The sequence below is a fragment of the Trichoderma atroviride genome, chromosome 2 (genome assembly GCF_020647795.1).
Source record: "Trichoderma atroviride chromosome 2, complete sequence".
Taxonomy (NCBI): Eukaryota; Fungi; Ascomycota; class Sordariomycetes; order Hypocreales; family Hypocreaceae; genus Trichoderma; species Trichoderma atroviride.
The window spans coordinates 274,063-294,935 of NC_089401.1; the positions used below are offsets into that span (position 1 = coordinate 274,063).

The window sequence follows — 20,873 nt, forward strand, 5'->3', positions numbered from 1 at the left end:
GCCTAGCTGCGAAAACGCGCCTTCGCGTCCTTCTCGGCTCCAGCAGAGCTGGGCTAAACCACCTCCAATTCACAATACTGAGCCCGCCAGCCTCCAATTGCAGCACCCCTCGAATCGCCCCAAATCACCAGATCGAATCTACTAGACGGGGCCGAAAAGATCCGCCGCCATCATCACCTGGATGACCGCGCGCTCTCGACATGCGCATCATCAAGCCCTCGTGGCTTAGCCATAGCGGCGAGCAGAAGGATTTCGAGGTCTACAGCTGCCACGTCTCGCCCGATGGCAAGCGGATAGCCACGGCGGGCGGCGACGGCCATGTGCGCATCTGGTCGACCGAGGCCGTCTATCACGCCGACGACGAGAGCTACAAGAAGCCTCGCCAGCTCTGCCACATGAGCCACCATCTCGGCACCATCCACTCGGTGCGCTTCTCGCCCAATGGCCGGTATCTGGCCAGCGGCGCCGATGATAAGATCATCTGCGTCTACCACCTGGACAAGGGGCCGCCCGCGCCCACGTTCGGCACCAACGACCCGCCGCCCGTCGAGAATTGGAAGACGTACAAGCGCCTGATCGGCCACGAGAACGACGTCCAGGACCTGGCCTGGTCCTACGACTCGTCGCTGCTGGTGTCCGTCGGGCTCGACTCCAAGGTCGTTGTGTGGTCGGGCCACACGTTTGAGAAGCTCAAGTCGATTCCCGCGCACCAGAGCCACGTCAAGGGCATCACGTTTGACCCGGCCAACAAGTTCTTCGCCACGGCCAGCGACGACCGAACCATCAAAATCTTCCGCTTCACTCCTCCCGCGCCGAATGCGACGCAGCACGACATGATTAACAATTTTGTCCTCGATGCGACCATCAGCTCCCCCTTCAAGAGCTCTCCCTTGACCACATATTTCCGCCGGTGCTCCTGGTCCCCTGACGGCAACCACATAGCAGCCGCCAATGCAGTGAATGGCCCTGTTAGCTCCGTCGCCATTATCGAGCGGACGAGATGGGACAGCGAGATCAACCTGATTGGGCACGAGGCACCGACTGAGGTGTGCATGTTCTCGCCGCGACTGTTCCACACGGTCAAGCCTGGGCAGAATGGGGCGGCAAATGGTCATGGGGGACAGCTGGTTACTGTTATAGCATCTGCAGGCCAGGATAAGACTCTCAGTATCTGGAACACCAACACTTCCCGGCCTGTAGTCATTCTCCAGGACCTAGCGGCCAAATCCATCTCTGACTTGGCCTGGACGCCGGATGGTCAGACCCTGTTTGCATCCAGCTTGGACGGCAGCGTGGTTGTGGCCAAGTTTGACGAGGGCGAGCTGGGATGGGTGGCCCAACAGGAGGAGAACGCCAAGGCACTACAGAAATACGGTGGCTCTCGAAAGGGCATGGGCATTGCTGAAGATGTAGATGGACTAATGCTGGAAGAACACAGTAAAGCCGGCGAATCTAGAGCGGTGCAATCAAGAATGGGCGCTCTTATGGGCGACTTCCAGCCCGAATCAGCAAAAGAATCTACCCCAGCCACCCAGGGTAGTAAAGCTGAATCTTCTACATCGGTGACCGAGAAGCTGGCTACCAATGGAAACGCAGACTCTGACAGGGATAAAGAAAAGGAAAAGGACAAGGAGAAGAGTGAAAAGCCAGAAGAGCCAGCAGACAAGACGGCTGAACGGGTCCGTGAATTGAAGTCCCGAGTGACTGTCGGGAAAGATGGAAGAAAACGAGTGGCGCCGCTCCTGGTTTCGTCATCTGGGACAGGACAGTCTTCCCTTCCTCAAAGCCAGCTTGTTGGTTCAACGACGACAAAGAATACACAAAACGACGCTCCGCAGACGATACTCGATCTTAGCAAGCCTTTTGACGGATTGCCAAAGGGAGGCATTGTGGCCATGTTGCTTGGAAATAAACGCCGCGTTAATAACGCTGACATTGACGACGACGAAGAGCCTGCGGCCAAGCGGGCAGCGGGCGGTCCTACACCCGTTGTGACTAATGGAGCTGATGGTGTAGAGTATGCGGCACTGGTGCCCGTCGAGCATGGTGTTGTTCCGACCCCAGAATTTTTGCGCCCGGCTGTGCTAAACCCTTCTATTTCTTACGCCCAAGTCCGCCTTGCAGTTCCCAAGATACGATCTCACATCCTGCGGCCGCTCGAGCGAGGCATTCTGCAACCGGATGCGGCATCACTAGACGACGCATCAAAGCTTCCCGAGAACATCATCCTAGAGGCCAAAAACGACCCCAACCCGCGTGATCCAGCCCACGTCCTTGTAACGAAGAGGGGAGTCTTGGTATGGCAAGAATTCATGCCTCGAGCCGTCATCCTAGTGACTGCAAGCAAGCATTTCTGGGCCGTAGCTTGTGAGGATGGCTCACTGCACGTCTGGACGCCCGCCGGCAGACGTCTTCTAAATCCCATCATCTTGGAGTCCCAGCCTGTCATTCTCGAATGCAGAGATTACTGGCTGATGGCCATTACAGCGGTGGGCCTGGTCCATGTTTGGGACCTCAAGACTCAGTCATCCCCTCACCCGCCCGTGTCTGTCGGCCCTATCCTTGACATTGCCACGACATCGTTAAACCAGCATTCAGCCACGCCTGGTCCCGGCGTAACGTCTGCTCACCTCAATTCCACCGGCCATATCATCGTGACCCTGACTAACGGCGATGGCTACTTTTATGCTCGGGACATGTACACTTGGCAGCGACTAAGCGAAGCATGGTGGGCTGTCGGCTCACAGTACTGGAACTCAAACGACTCATCCATCTCGGCCCTTCAGTCCACAGCTGTTGGGCCCAACTCAAAGGAAGACAAGGACAAGGGCAGCCATGCCGCCACCGTATCTTCCGGAATCATCCCCTTCCTTGAACGACACACGACCAACGAGTTCCTTCTCAAGGGGAGAGCCTATGCTTTACAGCGTATCATCAAGACGGTCATGCAAAAGTCTGGGTCCGAGGGGCTGGAGAGCAGCGTCAGCATCGCCCACCTGGAGAATCGGATTGCTGGTGCCCTGCAACTGGGAGCAAGCGACGAGTTCAGGCTGTACCTGTTCATGTACGCCAAGCGCCTGGGTGCTGAGGGGGCTAGGGGTAAAGTAGAGGAGCTTCTCAACAGCTTGCTGGGTGGCGTGCTCGAAGAGAAGGAGTCTGAGAAGATGGAGAGCCGTGGTTGGTACAGCTCGGATGAGCAGCTATGCGGGTGGGACCGGAAAGAACTCTTGAAGGGAGTAGTTCTTATCCTCGGTATGCATTTCCAATCCATTCTCTCTTTTGATCACAAGCTAACAATAATGATTAGGCAAATTCCGCGAGTTGCAGCGTGTCACGGCCCAATACGCAAGACTGATAGACTTGAACCTGGACAACGTCTCTGCAGACGCCGACTCCATGGACGTGGAGGCATAGAACCAACCATCTACACGAAACACAAGGCAGAGGAGGGAATAACAGCAATGAGCGTGATTGGCACGCATGTATATCAAGCATCGTTGTGTTTGTTTTAATTGGATTTGACACTTGTGCGTGAAGAACTTGTACCTAAGAGTAAAGGTAGAAAAAGGTTCTGAGGGGAGGCAGGACGGATGGGTTTACATGTCTCTCAACCTATGTGGTGTTGAAAATACTGGAACAGTCTGGCGCTGGAGGACAAGGGAATGGATATAAGCTATATTTAGGCGATTCTATTTTTATTTTATTTTATTTTGGAGGAAAGGAGAGGACAAATCATTGGCTTTTTTATTATTTGGCAGCGCTGTTTGTTTGTTTACATGTTTGTACCATTTATATCCTTTATGAATGCTGAGGCTGGGCGAGCTTTGCCGTTGGATTGCTTTGTAGGTGTAACTAATGTTGATGCGTTGAGGTGCGGGTTATGGGCGATCTTGATTGTTGCATCTTGAGTAGCACTCTATGAGTACAAACTCTTATTCTTTGTAATTGCATTCAATCATGACGTTATCGCAAGATCGCTTGCACTGTTTCGTAGGGAAATATACAGCCCATTCTGTTCGATCACATGCCACGACCGCCAGCTGGCAGCCGTACTGCCTTCCTCGTCCAGCTGCCAACTCCAGCGCTTCACCGGTTTTATATTCTGCCGCCTGCTACTTGAACCTCGTCCCTTTTCTCTTCTCTTCTCTTCTCTTCTTCTTCTCTTCACCTTTATTCACTCGTTGTTCTCGACTTTCTGACTTCCGCTCCTTGGATCACCACCAGACTAGCCTGTCGCTCACTTTCACTTCACCACACTCCTTTTTCCACTTCTTGTGAAATCTTGAATCATTATTACCTTTTCTTCTTGAATCTTCTTCTCCTCTCTCTCGCATCACCCTATTCATTCTTCCCTGCTCACGTTCTATCACATCGCCGTGACACACCACGGTCGAACAACTCGCCTCTTCCATCTCCCTTCTTTCGTCGCAACTATCGAGTTTGTTGCCTCTCTTTCATTCTCGTCGTTTCGAGGCTCATCATGGCAAAGAAACGCGGCACGTTAACGACTTCGCTTCGTTGGACTGTGCCATTCATCATGGCTTGGATGTTTCTGCTGATCCAACTGTCATCGTTCGTGCATGGCCTCGCCATCTCTACTGCTACTGATCAACGACCCAAAGCAGCTTTCGTCTCACTTGCTCACGAGCACGACTTGCCCGCTGTTCTGTCCTCCATGTCGCAGCTCGAAGAGACATTCAACCACCGATACCACTACCACTGGGTCTTCTTCAGCACTCAACCGCTGAGCGAAGAATTCAGACGCCAAACATCCAACGCGACCGGTGCCATCTGCATTTACGAAGTCATCTCTGAGCATAACTTGGCTTCGTCAAAATATGCCAAGCCATCGTCTGCTTTCGATGTGATGCCGAGAGATGCAACCGATGGCGAAGATCTCTCCAAAGTTGGCCAGTCGACGTCATTCCTGGGCCAAACATCACGTTGGAATTCGGGCCCATTTGCCAGCGAGAAGCGACTCAGAGACTATGATTGGTTTTGGAGAATAGAACCTGGCGTAAGTGGCCTTTGACCTGGGCTGTCCCCCCTTTCTGAAGTGCCGTGTTATCTGTGCTTATTATGGAGAGCAGGCGCAGTTTACCCACGACATCACGTTTGATGTCTTTCGCTTTATGAGAGACCACGAGATTGCTTACGGCTTTAACGAGGCTTCACTGGACAAGGACGAGATGCGAAGTCATGCGCAGCCCGTGAGATCTTTCATCGACCAACACCCTGATCTGTTGCACGCAGATGCGGATGTGTCCTGGTTCTTGGGCGGCCACGACGTCCACGACGCACCCATTAGGCCGACGAATCAAAATGACAGTCTTGAGACTCGTGGTGACGCCGCCATAACATGGATTGACTTGATCAGCTCGATGATCCAGGGCAGTCTCGGTCGCCTTGGCTTTGTTAATGCTGACTGGCGGCAGGGCAAGAACTTTAGTGATGGTGAAGACACGAAGTCAGCACCTGAGGCATTTGCATCGCAGCTGAGCAACATGTACAAGACAGGGCTGGAAGGAATCTCGCCAACGTTTGACATTGGTTCTTTATCGTTCTTTCGAAGCAAGAGCCACCAAGATTTGTTCAACCATTTGGATGCCATAGGCGACTTTTACCGCCGACCCCTGCGAGACATGGCTGTGCCTACCATGAGTGCCAGCATGTTTGTTCCCCAAAAGAGCGTGTGGAATTACCGCAGGAGAGACGCGCGACAGGGACACCGACCAAGCCTCCCCGAATACACGCAAAGGCCGAAAGCGAGGGGTTATGAACTCAACTTGGGATTCAACCTCAGAGGAAAGAACCGGATGGTTGGACCGCAGCGGCGGGATAGCTTCCGGGAGCAAGAGAGGAACCCTGACGAGAACATGGCCGAGCGCTTTGCGCTTTGGGACCTGATGGCTCGCGATCTCAGCAGACAGGATGCTATCCCCGGCTTGCAGTCCGGTCATACTGTGATTGACGAGAGGAATTTTTCGATGAGTTAAGGAACAATCTTTTGGGCTCTCTTTTTTGGACGAGATGATGAATACAATGTCGATGAAACGATTGGGTCATGGAAGGGAAAAGCGTAAGGGAATTTGGTCATAAGCAGGGAACAGGGGCTTGGAGTTTGGAATTTGAATCTTTTTTGTTTTCTTTGTGTGACACAGGCTGGTCCGGTCGTGTATGCAGGGGCGTGGCAACCTACGGAACATATACCCGGAAATACAGTCGATATCTTTTACTTTTCTTTGCTGGTCCTGCCTATTCTCAGATGCCGTGTTGAATGCGAGAGTTTGCTTTGAAAATTTGTCTCAGTTTTGGAGTAGCTGATGATGATGTCACACAAAGGCACATGGGTACGGCTATCAACGACGACGACAACAACGACAAGCTCCGAATACTCTACGGGCATTGTCTGTACAAGATGTTGCAATCTACGGTAAATGTTGAATTGTAGACATGAATTGGGTTATTTTCTTCATTCTTACTCTCTCCTTTTTCTTATTCAAGAGCTGCCCCCTCTTTGAATTCGCTCTTTCAGGGTCTCAGTTGGCGCCATATGCTTGACACACGCCACCAAAAGAAACAAGCTAAACAAGTCCCGGCGCATATGAGACACTGGCAAAGCAGGTCATTTCATCGCTGCAGGTTTACGGATCACTTTGCCTTACTGTATTCTTGTCCATGCATTCTTAATTGGCATCAGGGTATTAGCGGCTAACAGGCAAGATTGCGAGTAGATCGCAAGCAAAGCGACAGCCCGAAAATGACCACATGCAAAAAGGACCCGTAAAAAGCTTGCCCCGCAGATCTGGGGTCCTGGCACTGTGGTGCAGTGGATTCTGTGTTGATGGGTGCGTCACTGTGGGCTTCGCTGTGGGCTGCTGGAGCTACAGGGGGGCTTCAGGGGGGGGTTATGCGTCGCATCCAGGCACAGGGACGGAAGACAGGAGAGAGTCTGGAAACAAATATGAATGTGGTTGTGAGTGAAGAAGCTTGTTCTATTGCAATTGTTTTCATCTTCTTCATTTCTTTGTTGGCGTTGAATGCCTCTGCGAGCAATTGGCGTTGTTGGTCTTGGACGGCTCTAGTTGGTTTAGTACCCGCTAGCAGAGCCAAGCTTTCTTTCGGCAACTCTCCGCCTAGGGCTGGTTTTTTTCTTTCGAGCTCCCAGCTTCAGCTTGGCGTCATCGAAATCAAGAGGGGGGTGTCGCGTGGACATTTGACCGGATCAATCACCACCAGCCTCTTCGATTCTCTTGATTCTTTTCTCTTTTTGTCGCTCTTGGCTACAGCTTGAGCTGCTGCTTCTATTTCCTCTGCAAACTCAACGCCTCGATCCACGAACGAAGCAATTGACACTCTTTTCTTCTCTTGTCTCTTCGAAATCTGCCCGCCATGGCGGTGCTCGACAGCGGAGGCTCGGCCATCCGGGCTGGGAGCTCTGGAAAGCCAATCTCGCTGATTCTGGTGCGTGAGAATTGCTTGTTTCTCTTACTTCTTGTATTGTCTTGTCTTGTTGATCGGCCGGTTGCTGACAGAATCCACCTACCTATAGTTAACTGTCCAAAACTCGGCCTTCATCCTCATCATGCACTACAGCCGCATCATGCCCCCCCGCCGGCGACCACCGATACTTTCCCTCGACCGCCGTCTTCCTCCACGAAGTCATCAAGCTGGCCGTTTCCCTGACGCTATGTCTGTACGAGGCGTCCAAGACGCTGGCGCCCAGCACGCCTGCGACGGTGCTCTTTGAGCAGATATACAATGCCATGTTTTCGACGGATGGGTGGAAGCTGATTATACCGGGCGTGTTTTACACGCTGCAGAATATCTTGCAGTATGTGGCTATTGAGAACCTGGATGCTGTGCACTTCCAGGTCTTGTACCAACTTAAGGTAAGGAAAAGGCAGCGTGAAGAAGATGTTGCCATGTCTAACGACGAGTAGATCCTCACCACAGCGCTCTTCAGCGTCTACCTCCTCAGCCGCCCGCTCGGCTTCAAGCGCTGGCTCGCTCTCATCGTCCTCACCCTCGGCGTCTCAGTCGTCTCCCTCCCCGGCTCGTCCACCACCACCAATGTGCCCAGCGCCGACTCCCTTCTCCTTCACGGCATGCCCGACCACTTCTTTCCCCGGTCTCGCCACGAGCTTGGCCACGCCATTCCCGACGACGCCCCGGCGCATCTCACGCGTCGTTCTGCGACATACGAAGGCATCGACTACGATCTTCACTCGCTCGAACCTCCCATGAACTACTCCGTCGGTGTGACTGCAGTTCTCATCGCCGCGGCAGTCTCCGGTCTTACTGGAGTCTACTTTGAGAAGATACTCAAGGAAAATTCATCGCAAGCTAGCGTATGGATACGAAACTTGCAGCTGAGCTTTTACTCCATGATTGCTGCTCTTTTTGGCGGCGTTATGTGGCAGGATGGAGCTGGCATTCGCGAGCATGGTTTCTTCGAGGGCTACAATACTATCGTATGGGCGACAGTCATTTTGCAGGCGGCGGGTGGCTTGTTGGCCAGCTTGGTGATCAGGGATGCGGACAATATTGTAAAGAACTTTGCTACGAGCATCAGTATCATACTGAGCTTTCTCGTCAGCGTATGGGTCTTTGAGTTCGAAGTCACTTTTACAGTGAGTATGCCCTTTTCATGAAGGCTCAGAGGTTTGCTAATGGATATTGCAGTTTCTTTTAGGAACAATTCTGGTGCTACTGGCGACGTACATGTATAGTATAACAGAGGAGAGCCCCTCTCGCGCCCGACCACCGGCCATTCGAGTAGCCACATTCGAAAAGCCTGCTATCGAAAGTCTTCTTACGCCTATAGGCACCCCTCGCTTAGGACCCTCCAAGCACCTTGGTGCCGTCGATCCATTTGATGTCAAGGGCGTGGCATCGACATCTAGTCGGCCTAGCAGTCCGATGTTTGCTCGCCCAGGAAGTCGTCTAGCCCCCCAGAAGGAGCTGTGAATACGCATTTGGCAGCGCATTCGAATTTTCATCAACCTTTTCCTGCTTCTTGGGGGAGAAACAAAAACACTGTTATTATGTTTGGGCTAATGCTATAGCTTCAATTTCTTTTTTACCTTGGACTGTATGTGTGTCGGGAACGGAAAATGGATAGGTGCATATAGAAAGAGGGGAATCTGGATCCAACAGGAGCTTGTGAGCTTTGGTATAGACGGCAATGGATGGAAAGCTTAGAAGAGAGGCTCTGTAAATGGCTGAATATACCCATCATTATTTTTCGCGCACCTTGATGAAACGCTGCTTTTTTCCATGTTTTATCTTTCCTTTTTCCACAACTAAACCAATCGCACCGTGGTGAGTATGGGCATCTACCGCAAGCTAATACAGGGGAGTGATTCCATGTTACTATCGACGGAGCTCATCTCTATTGGCTCAATTCGCACTCCTCAGCCTCCCCCATTCCAAAATTAGCACATACCTAGGTATCTGCCTGAATCCTTGATTCCTACCCAACACATTTTCTTAGGCATAGTTATCTAAATGGCATCTCACGCCGTTTCGCATAGCCGTTTCGGCGACTTTTCCAATATACATAATGGAAATGTCTACAATAACTGGCCAATCGCTCAAGGTAATCTTTTCCTTCTACCTTTGTATGAACACCAACGGTAGCTAATCCATTCATCATACTGCCTAGTTCAAAATGACTCGGACAACGTCTACCTCCAAGATTTGAGAATCACCGATCCCCGACTTGATAAGAAGAGGATTCTAGAGACAAAGGGCCCTCTACTGCGCGATTCATACCGCTGGATCTTCGATCACCGAGATTACCAAAAATGGCTTGATGCGCAGAATGGAATTCTCTGGATCAAAGGGGATCCTGGGAAGGGCAAGACGATGCTTCTCTGCGGCATAATTGAAAGCCTAGAGGATAATAAAGAGGTTGAAAACGAGATGGCATACTTCTTCTGCCAAGCAACAGACTCCCGCATAAACACTGCAGCGGCCATTCTTGGGGGCTTGACTTTCTATCTCGTTCATCGGAAAAGATCACTGCTCTCTTATGTTAGGGAGAGGCATCTAAGTCCAGGCAAGCCGATTTTTGATGGTCCAAACGGCTGGGTTGCCATTTGTGACATCTTTGAGGCTATCATCCAAGACTCTAAATGGTCACACCTTGTTCTGGTCGTTGATGCCCTCGACGAATGCATAACGGACCGGGACTCTTTCCTGCGATTGGTTGTCAGAACAAGCTCCAAGGTCAAATGGCTTTTATCCAGTCGTAACTTGGAGGATATTGAGCGACGGCTCTTGTCGAAAGAGGCTGTCAACCCTTTGAGCCTCGAACTTAAAGGGAATGCAGAATCAGTGTCGCAAGCTGTTCATAGCTACATCGAGCACTGTGTTGCTCACATGGAAATCATGCAACAGGATAAAGAGCTTGAAAGCAAAGTTCGTGACATCTTACAGCACAAGGCCGACAATACGTTCTTGTGGGCAGCCCTCGCAATTCAGCAGCTTCAGGACGCCATGAAATGGGAAGTACTTCGAATACTGGACCAGATGCCCGAAGGCTTGCAGAGCTTATACCAACAGATGATGAACCAGATACGGGACCACCCGAGTCAAAGGCGAGATCTCTGCACAAAGCTGCTTTCAATAGTTACTACGGCTTACCGTCCTTTGCATCTCGGGGAGCTCAACTCTTTGTGGCAGATGGAAGCGGAATGCCCGCAGGATCAAGAAGATGTCCGCACAGTCGCACAACTCTGTGGCTCTTTTCTGACTGTGAAAGATGACACTATTTATTTCATTCACCAGTCAGCTAAAGACTTTGTGCTTCAACAGGGTTCTCAAGCCGGTATTACCAGTAAACATTTTTGTATGTTCCAGTCTTCGTTGGATGTCATGTCCCAAAAATTGCATCGCAACATGTACGGCCTTGAATCTCCTTCAACAGAAATAGACGAAATTTCCACACCATGTCCGGATCCATTAGCCTACCTTCGATACCAGTGTATATTTTGGATCGACCACCTTTTAGCCGCAAGTGAAGAGGAGAAGGCTGAGGCCATTCGAGATTACAGTAGCCTGTACATGTTCTTCACAAACGTATATCCATACTGGTTGGAAGCTATTTCTCTTTTGCGGGCTATGAATCATACGATTGGAGCATTTCATAAACTTTCAATTCTGCCTGTAAGTTTCAAGAATAGACTGAATCTCTTTGGCTTACGCTAATATATGTCGACGTTGAATTGAAGGAGCAAGATGCGCCTAGATTGATGGCATTGATGAAAGATGCTATTCGCTTTATCCAATCTAACAGGGGAATAATAGAAGCTGTTCCTTTACAAACTTACTCTTCGGCATTGGCATTTGCGCCCGAATTCAGCCTCATTCGACAAGAGTTCATTCAAGGTGTTCGCCAAGGCATTCCTCTTGTGTTGAACCGACCGAATACTTGGGGAGCACGTGTGCATACTCTTCTTGGCCATAGAGAGAAAATTATGTCACTAGCGTTTTCACCCACGTCACGCCTATTGATCTCCAACTCACTAGATGGGACGGCAAGAATATGGGAAATGGAAACAGGCAACTGCCAGCAGATATTGCTCTTCGGAAACCATCATTGGCTTGTGAAAATATCTCCAGATTCAAAAAAAGTGGCATCGAGCGATTCAAGAGAAATATATATCTGGACCACGGACACGGGTGAAAAGATGCACACATTACACGGTGATGGAAGAAAATTCTGTTCAATTGCATTCGCACCTGACTCGAAAGTCCTCGCTTCAGCTTACAGTGATAAGAGTGTCTTGATCTGGTGCACTGAGACAGGCAAACTTCTGCAGACACTTCAAGGTCACAAAGAAGAGCATAACAAGCATTCGGTTCATATTGCCTTCTCCCCCAACCTTGAGTATGTGGTTGTGGCAGGTGGATCTGCCGCAGCAATTTGGAACATTGAAACAGCGAAAGAGATATGCAATTTATCTCGGCGAGGAGAGGGAATTTTTTTAGCTGTCGCCTTCTCTCCCGACTCCAAGTTTCTTGCCTCAGCTCATTGGTTCGATGGCCTAGATTCATGCATCAATCTCTGGTGTGTTGCGACAGGTCGCAAGTTGAGAAGCTGCTATACTAAGTTTCACTCCTTATTTCTAGAGAAGCTTGCATTCTCTTCTTCCACTGAATTAGTAGTACCAACAACGAAAGGGCGATGTCACTGGCGGTTTCAATCAAGCTCGAAGTTTGATGATACAATCTCCGTTTCAAATACTCAGGGCCTATCAAACATCGATTTTTCCTTTGATATGGCTTTCTTTGCAGCATCAGATGGTATCGGAAACATTATTAGCGTCTGGCAATTAAACTCCAGCGGCAGCAGTGCAGATGCTCTTAATGAATATGGCACTTCTATAAACTGTGTAGCTATCTCGCCTGATTCATCATTTGTCGCTTCGAGCTCTTTTGAAGGGGCAGTAACACTATGGCGGGTTGACACGGGGCAACGTTGTCAAACATTCACTGGCCACACCGATACAGTTACTGCTATAGCTTTTTCACACGATTCTTCAATTATGGTAACAGGCGATGCAGGGAAAATTTTACGCTTCTGGCAGACTGTGACAGGCGAATGCATAAACGTCTTGCAAGTATTAGAATTCATCGGCACGAATGAATACGGCTACTTTTTTGATGGGTTTTTACAAATAGCAGTATCTGCTGACCTGGAGATCCTTGCTTGTGTCTGTTATGATGCAATAACTGTTTTGCGAAAAGGCAACGAAAAAGAATATAAGCGTATTGCACAATATCCCACCCCTACGAAGGATAATAACGCATTGCGGATCGAACACGTTGCAGTCTCATTTAATGCAGTATTCGTTAGTTGGAGATCAGCTGGGTACTTTAGACCCGGCGAGGGTCCTAAGTTCACATTGGAGCACTGGCGAATAGACACAGATCACCCTATAGAGCTACATGTCGGCAATCTACATCGTTCAATTTCTTACCAAGAGAAGAATAATGGATTCAAGGTCCCCAGACATTGGAATTGGGGGCAAACGCTTGCCGACGGCGAACATGCTTGGGTCACCCAAAATGAAGAGCGGCTGATATGGATACCCATGGAGTTGCGTCCATACAGTGCAGAGCAATGGGATTCTTCGGCGTCTATACTAGCTATTGGATTAAATTCCGGCATCATGCTTATTATCGATTTCTCAAGACAACCTAACGCTGTTGCTTGCAAAGATGGTGAGATTAAAAGCTCGAAAAGGAAGAGAAGAGTCTCAAGTTTAGGAGTTAATACAGAGAAGATGTTTCAGGGACAGGAGAATATCTAATTCTTATACAGGGGTATTATTGCAGGGAATTGTTACTCAGCACTCAGCTTTCGTTGCTTTACACTCAAGCCCTGGCTTCACGAGGCAGGTAATCCAAATCTAAATCTAAATATACATATTCTTATTTTTTTATTTTTCTACTTTCTTTTTTTTTAAAAAAAGGAAGAGGCAGAAAACTAGTAAGATTAACTGTAATTGGAGTATTAGATAATGGAAGTAGTATATCAAAAATTGACCTTTTAATAAAGACACTCTGTCTGTAATCTATAGTCGCATAGAAGGCCATACACAACCTGTACTATTTTAATGATTTTCTTTTGTTTTGCTGGCTACATTTGCTATTAACTGTTTTGTTGTATATTTGAGTTTTGCTACTGAATTAATGCTTTTCCAAGAGGTCTCTCCTCTTATATTCCTTACTGCACTTGCTGTAACTAAAGAAATGGCTACTATATCTTTCCTTTAAGGTAACAATTATATTTTTGACTTCTTCGTAAAGCCACAGTTGTGAATCTTGTAGAAATGAGCGAGGCTGATTCTGCCACTGCGGTCACTTCTGAAGGGCGAAATATGGAGGAAAGAAAAGACTGAAAATTTGACTGGCTGCAATGTATTGGGCTCACGTGAAGCCAGTAACTCTTTGATATAGTTTATATCAGTGAGCGAATGCTATCCATGGCGCATTTTCAGTCCTTGATGTTCTTGTCTGTAACGTAGGCGCTATTCAAGCACGTTTCCACATGGCGAACTGTCAAGTTATATAGGTAGGTACTTTCTCAATAGTCTTCTGGGGTCTCCTTTTGTGGCCTTGACACACGCCGGTGTCTCTAAGTCACTGTGACTCGAGAAATGCTATCTTGCTCTCATCTTAACTTCGCTTCGCGGTATGACTCAACAAACAGGCACTTTTGTAGAGCTGAAGCCCGATTGGGTAAGGGCCGAAGCGCGCTTGTCTGTCAATCCAGCCAACACTCGAGCATAAAATAAAGATAAAAAAGGGCACTATTGCCGCCTGTTTTGCGCTTCAAATCATCAATTCTACGCTGTTGTATCGCCCTTTTCAGAGGAGGCGTCACTATGGACGGTGCTGTTGATTCCGACTTGGATCAGACTTTCGAGATTGTAGAGCGAGATACAGTGCCCGCGCCTCCATCACAGCAAAACGACTCATACAAAGAGCGGCTTTCTACCCTGCTGAAATGGCTCCAGCCAACCGACTTTCTCTCTCCAGGGAGCGAATTCATGAAGCATTTGCACTCATATGTGCCTGGAACTGGTGATTGGATTCACAAGTCGCCCGTATTCTGCGCCTGGGCCAATTCTGATTCCAATACCAACTCCAGCTCTGGCCATGATCACAATGGTAGCTCATGTCTCCACGTCCGGGGATTGGCTGGTACTGGAAAATCAGTCTTTTCGGCTTCCACAGTGCGCCAGTTGCAAGAGTCTGGCAGCATTGTCCTCTTCTTCTTCTTTCGCCAGATTGTCGACAAGAACCACAGCGCCAACTATCTCATACGTGACTTTGCCGCGCAGCTGCTTCCCCATTGCCCTGCCCTGGTGACCACCTTGACAACTATATCGCAGGATCATGCCATCAGTGGCAGTGAAAGCAGCCTGATATGGCCTGTTCTCATTGAGGCGCTCACCATGGGCCTCACAAAGAATGTGTACTGCGTGGTGGACGCTTTAGATGAGATGGACGACGGAGATTTTGAGGGCATGACTCATCGCCTCGTTGAGCTGGGCACCGTTGCACCCGGTAAAGTCAGGGTTATGATGACGAGCAGGCCACTGCCAAAGATTGAACAGGCGTTGAGCAACTCGAGAATAGCGAAGCTGAAGCTTGACCCTGCCCTCCTTTACCCAGACGTGGCGCGTTATGTCGACGCCAGAATGGCCACGCTGGACCCTCCATTAAGCAACGACAAGAATGAGCTGGTGAAGCAGACCATCTGTGAGCGAGCCAAGGGGCTCTTTCTTCACGCCAGACTCATTGCAGATAACTTGGCTGAAGGCTTGCGGGACAAGCACATCACCGAAGAGACTCTGCCCGACAGTCTAGATCGCCTGCCACGAACGCTTCAAGATGTATACGAAGGCATGTTGAAAGAGCATGCTCACCGCAGCGGAGTCACAGCAGAGCAACAAGCCAAGGTCCTCATGTGTGTAACGCATGCGAGTCGACCCTTGCGGTTAATTGAACTTGGATCGCTGCTCTCCAACATGCTACACATCAGCCTCGGACAAGGAAAGGACTTGGTGCGGCAAAGTTGCGGCAGGTTATTGGAACTCCTGGAAGATGAGAGCGTGAGCGTCATCCACCACTCATTTACCGAGTTTCTGCACGATGCCACGAGAAAGGCAAACGCCGACGCTTTCCCCGTTCTCGATGACACAACTTCGCATGAGATGCTCAGCGTGCTCTTATTGGAGTTTCTCGATGGCTGTCCGCATTTCGACGTCACACTTGATGACCACAGAGAGGTAAACTACGACGAGCACAATTGGCGAAGAACAGAGAGAAAAAGAAGGGATGACCTCGTTACCAACTTGCGAATAACACGCCCCTTAGTCTCTTACGCCGCTGAAAATCTCGCTTTTCACCTTAAGAAGGCATCGGCACAGCCGCCCAATGCTGTCCGAGAGGCCTTGACTCGCTATTTGTGCCCTGAGAAGCCAGCATTCGAGACGCTGATACTGATGAATTGGGAAGGGCGACTATCTGCCTCTTTCAACGTTTTCCACCTTGCTACTGCTGTGAAACCCCCTCTTGCCATGCCACTGAAGGTAGTCGAGATACTTGCGACCACAGAGTCAGCACTTGACGCTCGTGACTCAGATGGCCGCACTCCGTTGTCTTACGCCGCCGAAAATGGCCATGATGAAATCGCCCAGTTTCTGCTTGCCAAAGGTGCAAATGCACAGTCGGGCGGTAGTAAAGGTCGAACGCCTCTACACTGGGCGGCGTTGAAAGGGCATCCGGCAATTGTTCGACTTTTACTGGCTGCGGGTGTCGACCCGTTGATTAAGACATTTCCAGTTCTCGAAGAATACGACTCTTTTGATCAGTACTTGAAAAGGTATTCAGAAGAGGAAGCCGAGAGTCGGAGACAGACCGCCTTGTCGTTTGCGTTCAGGGGCGATAACCCCGGGGTTATCCAGGCATTCATGCCCTTCATTCCGCTAACTGAAGTCAACAAATGCTTCCATCAGGTCGATAACGTGGAAAATATTGAGGCCATCTTAAACACGGGCAAAGTCGATATCGGCTGTTTCCAGGATGGGAAAACAAGGCTGTTTAGGGCAGCTGAGCGCCACAACCTGGACTTGATAAAGCTGTTACTTAAGCACGGGGCTGATCCGAATGGAAGAAGCGCCCGCGAGAGTTTATATACCTACGGTCAAATATCCCTGCAAGTTGACAACGAACAAGGACCAACGCCTCTTCATGCGTTTTGCTCTCCCGACGAAAGATGCGTCCTCATGAAGGAGGACGTGAACAAGGCGGAGGAATGTGTCCGAGTTCTTGTAGCGGCTGGAGCAGACGTCAATGCCACAATAAGGTGGAAGCGTTCTGTCAGTGGCCAGGATTTGACACCTCTCCATCTTGCTGTGCTCAAGACTGACACAGCCTTTGGATATTGGGGCTCATTGGACAAGTCTGAAGAGATTCTGACCCGCGCGCTCCTTTTGCAGGGAGCCGATCCCAACGCCCGGACAGATAGAGGAGAGACACCCATGCATCTCGCCAATCCGGAGAAGTCTCAGCTGCTTGATTTGCTGGTTGAATTTGAGGCGGATATAAACGCCGTGAATGATGTGGGAAGAACGCCTTTGCTCGCGATTATTGACAAAATGGGCCATTCATTCGCTTCATTCTCTCTTTTCAAATTGAAAGCAGACGCCTTGACATTCCAAAAATTCCTGGATCTCGGGGCTGACGTGCACGCTACCGACAAGAACGGAGACAATGTATTCCATCACATTATGCATAGCATCGAATTCTTTTCTGATGCCAAGGTTTTCCCTTTTATTCAGCAGCTTTTGGACGCCGGCGTGGATCTAAATCAACGCAATGGAAAAGGCCATCCGCCCGTGTGGAAGTATAGGCAATGCGATCGCACAGACGGTGGAAATCGTACGGACAGTGACGAGGAGCTTCTTCGGATGCTCGTCGAAGCGGGCATGGATTTAAGCATACGTGGTTCGAAGACTGGCAAAACAATTCTGGGAGTCATTGGTGGTAGATTCAAAGAGAACAACGTCATGCAGATGTTTATCCGCCTGGGGGCTCAACTATCCACCGGAGATGGCAAAAGCCTACTGCATGAAGCAACGAAAGATTACAAAAAGGGCGCAGATTGGTTTCGCTACATGATATCGATTGGCACAAAGCCAGATGTCCTCGGCCCTGGAGGGGACACGCTCATCCACTCGGTTCTTCGCTCAGCTGGAGATGAGAGCAAATTCCTTGACATCATACAAGTTCTGGTCGAGGCTGGTGTCTCGCCACTCACCAAGAATAAAAAAGGAGAAACGGCGCTGCATGTGGTGAAGAGTCTGAGAATTTTGGAGCGTGTCCTTGAAAGCCCCTTGTTCAAGGAGTTGGACCTCAACCAGCAGGACGCCAATGGCTTCACCCCCTTACACCACGCCGTATCCCTTGGAGAAATTGCTGTAAAGTCTCTTCTTCGCGCCGGAGCTGATCCTACCGTTCTCGCGGCGGTTGATCTCTCCCCGCTACATGTCGCCTGCAGAGAAGGTGCTGCTTCCATCGTCAGCCTCCTCCTGTCAGAGTACCAAAGTCGAGGCGTGCTTGAGAAGTACGTGAATCTTCTGGGAGAAGGCATGGCACCGTTACATTACGCTTGTCGTTCTGGACGGCCAGAGAGTGTCTGGGAGCTGCTCCGCAATGGCGCAAACCCCTGGCTGCCAGATGTAGATGGCCTCATGCCGCTCCATTCCCTAGCCGAGTTTGATGACTTGGAAGATTTATGGCGCCGGCGTCGAATCCAAGCAACGGACATCATCACCATGCTGCAGCAAGCTGGGGTTGATCTAAACGTCGAAGCAGTTGTTGAAGATCACGACGGGAAGACCAAGACCGTAACCCCTATGGACATGGCCGTGGAGGAAAGGTGCTGGGATATGGTGCGCGCGCTCCTTACACGCGGCGTCAAGGCCCGGGACAGCCATTTAAAGTCTCCAGAGTTCATCTTGGCCACAGATAAACACAAAGCGGCCGAAACAGCTCGCAATGTCTCATCTGCATTACCAAGTCCGCAGCACGGCACCTTGTTGCGGGGCCGATGGTCAGTCCTCTATGAGAAGCACCGTCCTCTCAGCGAAGAAAAGCTATACTACTTGGCAGACGGGCAGGCCATATTGGATATACAGGCTAAAGTGGGTGATGAGGGGAATAGACTTGACCAACTCGACCCGCTGAAGTATGCTCTGGAAGACGGGGATTACGACAGTATCAAGGAGTATGCATTGCTGGGTGGCAATGTGCTTGCACTGGACAGATATGAGGATAACACGCTCCTTCACCTCCTCGTTGAGGGGGGATATGCAGACCTCCTCGAGTACTTTGCCGACAAGGTGCATCTTTTTGAAGCTCAAGACTGGGTCCAGACAGATGAAGAAAACTGCGGCACCCTTCTTGGCACAGCCTGCGAGCGTGACCTGCCGTCCTTGCACATTATACGGCTGCTCGTCGAGAAAATTGGCGTTGATGTCAATGCTGTCTACAACCGTCGAGGATACTGCTACAAGATTCGGGGAGGCACCGCATTGCACATTCTCGCGGGCGGCAGTCGCTTTTGGCAGATTGAGGCGCTCGAATATCTTGTCTCAAAAGGAGCCAACATAGAAGCACTCAACAAAGACGGTATGACGCCGTTGCTGGCGGCCCTGGACCAAAGCTGGCCTGATGGTCACTGGCGGGAGGAGACGCTAAAGGTTCTCTTGAGACATGGAGCGAATGTGAATGCAACTGTGTGTGAGACGGAGGGATCGCGTGGATACACCAGTGGCCTCTCAGCGTTGGAGTTGTCGGATAGGGGTGAGTTGACAAGGATGTTGGTTGAGAACGGGGCAGATACGAGGCGTGTGCCGGGACTCATCGCCCGCATGGTGGTGAAATGGAACGATGCTTTACAAATCAGCGTGCTTCTAGAAGCCGGACTGGATCCAAACGAGTTGCCAATTCCCAGAAAAGAAGGAGAAGACGTACGCTATGCACTACACGAGGCATGCCGTCCATCAACAACAGCCAGTACCTACTCAGAGGCGGAACTCCATTCGCGAAAGGAAGCAATTGCGGGATTGCTGCTCTCGGCCGGCGCAGATCCATTCGCAACGTACCCAGACGGAAGATGTCTGCTGCATAGTATCATCGACGACCAGGGCCAACTAGACAACCTTCTCCCTCGACTTTCACAAACGGACATCAACCGCAAAGAGAGCCAGCATGGGCGCTCACTTTTAGTATCGGCTTGTGTTCCGACTGTGCGTGTAGGACCAGAAACATATGGCAGAGAGCCACCATGCCCGAGTATTGTGCCTAGTTCTGTCCTTGGTTTATTAGGAAAAGGGGCTGACGCCCTTGGTGTTGATGACGAGGGACGTACACCACTTCATTGGCTCTGCACGCTTCCTGGGAAATATGATGAGGAGCAACAGAAGGCTTTCATCTCACTGGTCGAACACGGCCCAGCTGCTGTCAACATGGCCGACAACCAAGGCTGCAAGCCTCTTCACCTGGCACTGGCGATGTATTCAGATCGCCGCCAGGAATCTCTCTTTGCTATCAAGCATCTAATATCCGCAGGCGCCAACGTGAGCGAACCGGATTCCGTAACGGGCAACTCGATATTACACCAGCTTGCACCTCGTCTAGTAGGTCACGCCGAAAGAGCTGCCGAAGCCACAAAACTCTTCCGCGAGATTTCCACCAGTGTTGATATCAATACCCGCAACAAAAGCAGCGAGACTCCCGTCATGAGTTTCGCAGCTGCTGGATGGGAAGGCACACGCGACCCAACTGGAAAAGTCTCTCATCCAAAATTTGCCATTGCCAACGACGTCAACCACGCGATAGCCCTGAGTAACTTTATCGATCTAGGAGCCGATTTGACGGCCGTGGACGCACGAGGGCAGACGTTGCTCCATATAACAGCAAGTCGAGAGATCCCAACTGACAGCTCCGATTGGGATCAACGAGATGATGTTATAAGTGCGTTTGAGAAGTTGATGGAACTTGGTGTTGATCCGCGGAGAGAGGATGCTGAGCTGAGGACGGCGATTGATGTTGCTGTTGCGAGGAATGTGCGTGGCATTATGCGGTTGTTTAGAGAAAAGGTGGAGAAGAAGGTGGAAGAGAGCGATAGTTGAGGGAGATTAGTTGTTATAAGAAGAAGTAGCTTTGATGATGTATATTGGACGATCTCTGTATGTAATTAGTTTATGGGTAGAGACAACTGCCCCCTAATGATCATCCTTTTCGATTCACGTAAAGGGAAAAAAGGAAACTGTTATTCAACGCTC

The 20,873-nt window shown here is 50.1% G+C and overlaps 6 protein-coding genes across 6 annotated transcripts; all 6 read left to right on the forward strand.

Moving 5' to 3' along the window:
* The first annotated feature begins 8 nt into the window (after positions 1-8).
* On the forward strand, positions 9-3,884 carry TrAtP1_002752 (uncharacterized protein). The gene is made up of 2 exons (XM_014087367.2): positions 9-3,252; positions 3,308-3,884. The coding sequence occupies exons 1-2, from the start codon at positions 201-203 to the stop codon at positions 3,412-3,414; spliced, it is 3,159 nt and encodes a 1,052-aa protein (XP_013942842.1). The 5' UTR covers positions 9-200; the 3' UTR covers positions 3,415-3,884.
* Positions 3,885-4,162: 278 nt separating this feature from the next.
* Positions 4,163-6,270, forward strand: TrAtP1_002753 (uncharacterized protein). Its single transcript, XM_066111600.1, has 2 exons — positions 4,163-5,017; positions 5,091-6,270. The coding sequence occupies exons 1-2, from the start codon at positions 4,481-4,483 to the stop codon at positions 5,994-5,996; spliced, it is 1,443 nt and encodes a 480-aa protein (XP_065967678.1). The 5' UTR covers positions 4,163-4,480; the 3' UTR covers positions 5,997-6,270.
* Positions 6,271-7,392: 1,122 nt separating this feature from the next.
* TrAtP1_002754 (uncharacterized protein) lies at positions 7,393-7,750 on the forward strand (the record flags this gene model as incomplete). The annotated part of the gene is made up of 2 exons (XM_066111601.1): positions 7,393-7,464; positions 7,553-7,750. 2 exons carry the CDS (start codon positions 7,393-7,395, stop codon positions 7,748-7,750), a joined length of 270 nt encoding a protein of 89 aa, XP_065967679.1.
* Positions 7,751-7,766: 16 nt separating this feature from the next.
* TrAtP1_002755 (uncharacterized protein) lies at positions 7,767-8,970 on the forward strand (the record flags this gene model as incomplete). Its single annotated transcript, XM_014087451.2, has 3 exons — positions 7,767-7,892; positions 7,944-8,633; positions 8,686-8,970. 3 exons carry the CDS (start codon positions 7,767-7,769, stop codon positions 8,968-8,970), a joined length of 1,101 nt encoding a protein of 366 aa, XP_013942926.2.
* Positions 8,971-9,306: 336 nt separating this feature from the next.
* Positions 9,307-13,421, forward strand: TrAtP1_002756 (uncharacterized protein). The gene is made up of 3 exons (XM_014087452.2): positions 9,307-9,601; positions 9,668-11,172; positions 11,238-13,421. Exons 1-3 carry the CDS (start codon positions 9,511-9,513, stop codon positions 13,320-13,322), a joined length of 3,681 nt encoding a protein of 1,226 aa, XP_013942927.2. The 5' UTR covers positions 9,307-9,510; the 3' UTR covers positions 13,323-13,421.
* A 912-nt stretch (positions 13,422-14,333) lies between these two features.
* Positions 14,334-20,836, forward strand: TrAtP1_002757 (uncharacterized protein). Its single transcript, XM_066111602.1, has one exon. The coding sequence runs from the start codon at positions 14,400-14,402 to the stop codon at positions 20,718-20,720; it is 6,321 nt and encodes a 2,106-aa protein (XP_065967680.1). The 5' UTR covers positions 14,334-14,399; the 3' UTR covers positions 20,721-20,836.
* The last annotated feature ends 37 nt before the right edge of the window (positions 20,837-20,873 follow it).

Coding starts and splice junctions, on each gene's coding strand:
- TrAtP1_002752 (XM_014087367.2), top strand. CDS start 201: ATGCGCATCATCAAGCCCTCGTGGCTTAGCCATAGCGGCGAGCAGAAG. Junction 3,253..3,307: donor GGGAGTAGTTCTTATCCTCG/GTATGCATTTCC, acceptor AATAATGATTAG/GCAAATTCCGCGAGTTGCAG.
- TrAtP1_002753 (XM_066111600.1), top strand. CDS start 4,481: ATGGCAAAGAAACGCGGCACGTTAACGACTTCGCTTCGTTGGACTGTG. Junction 5,018..5,090: donor TTTGGAGAATAGAACCTGGC/GTAAGTGGCCTT, acceptor TATGGAGAGCAG/GCGCAGTTTACCCACGACAT.
- TrAtP1_002756 (XM_014087452.2), top strand. CDS start 9,511: ATGGCATCTCACGCCGTTTCGCATAGCCGTTTCGGCGACTTTTCCAAT. Junction 9,602..9,667: donor TAACTGGCCAATCGCTCAAG/GTAATCTTTTCC, acceptor CATACTGCCTAG/TTCAAAATGACTCGGACAAC. Junction 11,173..11,237: donor ATAAACTTTCAATTCTGCCT/GTAAGTTTCAAG, acceptor GTTGAATTGAAG/GAGCAAGATGCGCCTAGATT.
- TrAtP1_002757 (XM_066111602.1), top strand. CDS start 14,400: ATGGACGGTGCTGTTGATTCCGACTTGGATCAGACTTTCGAGATTGTA.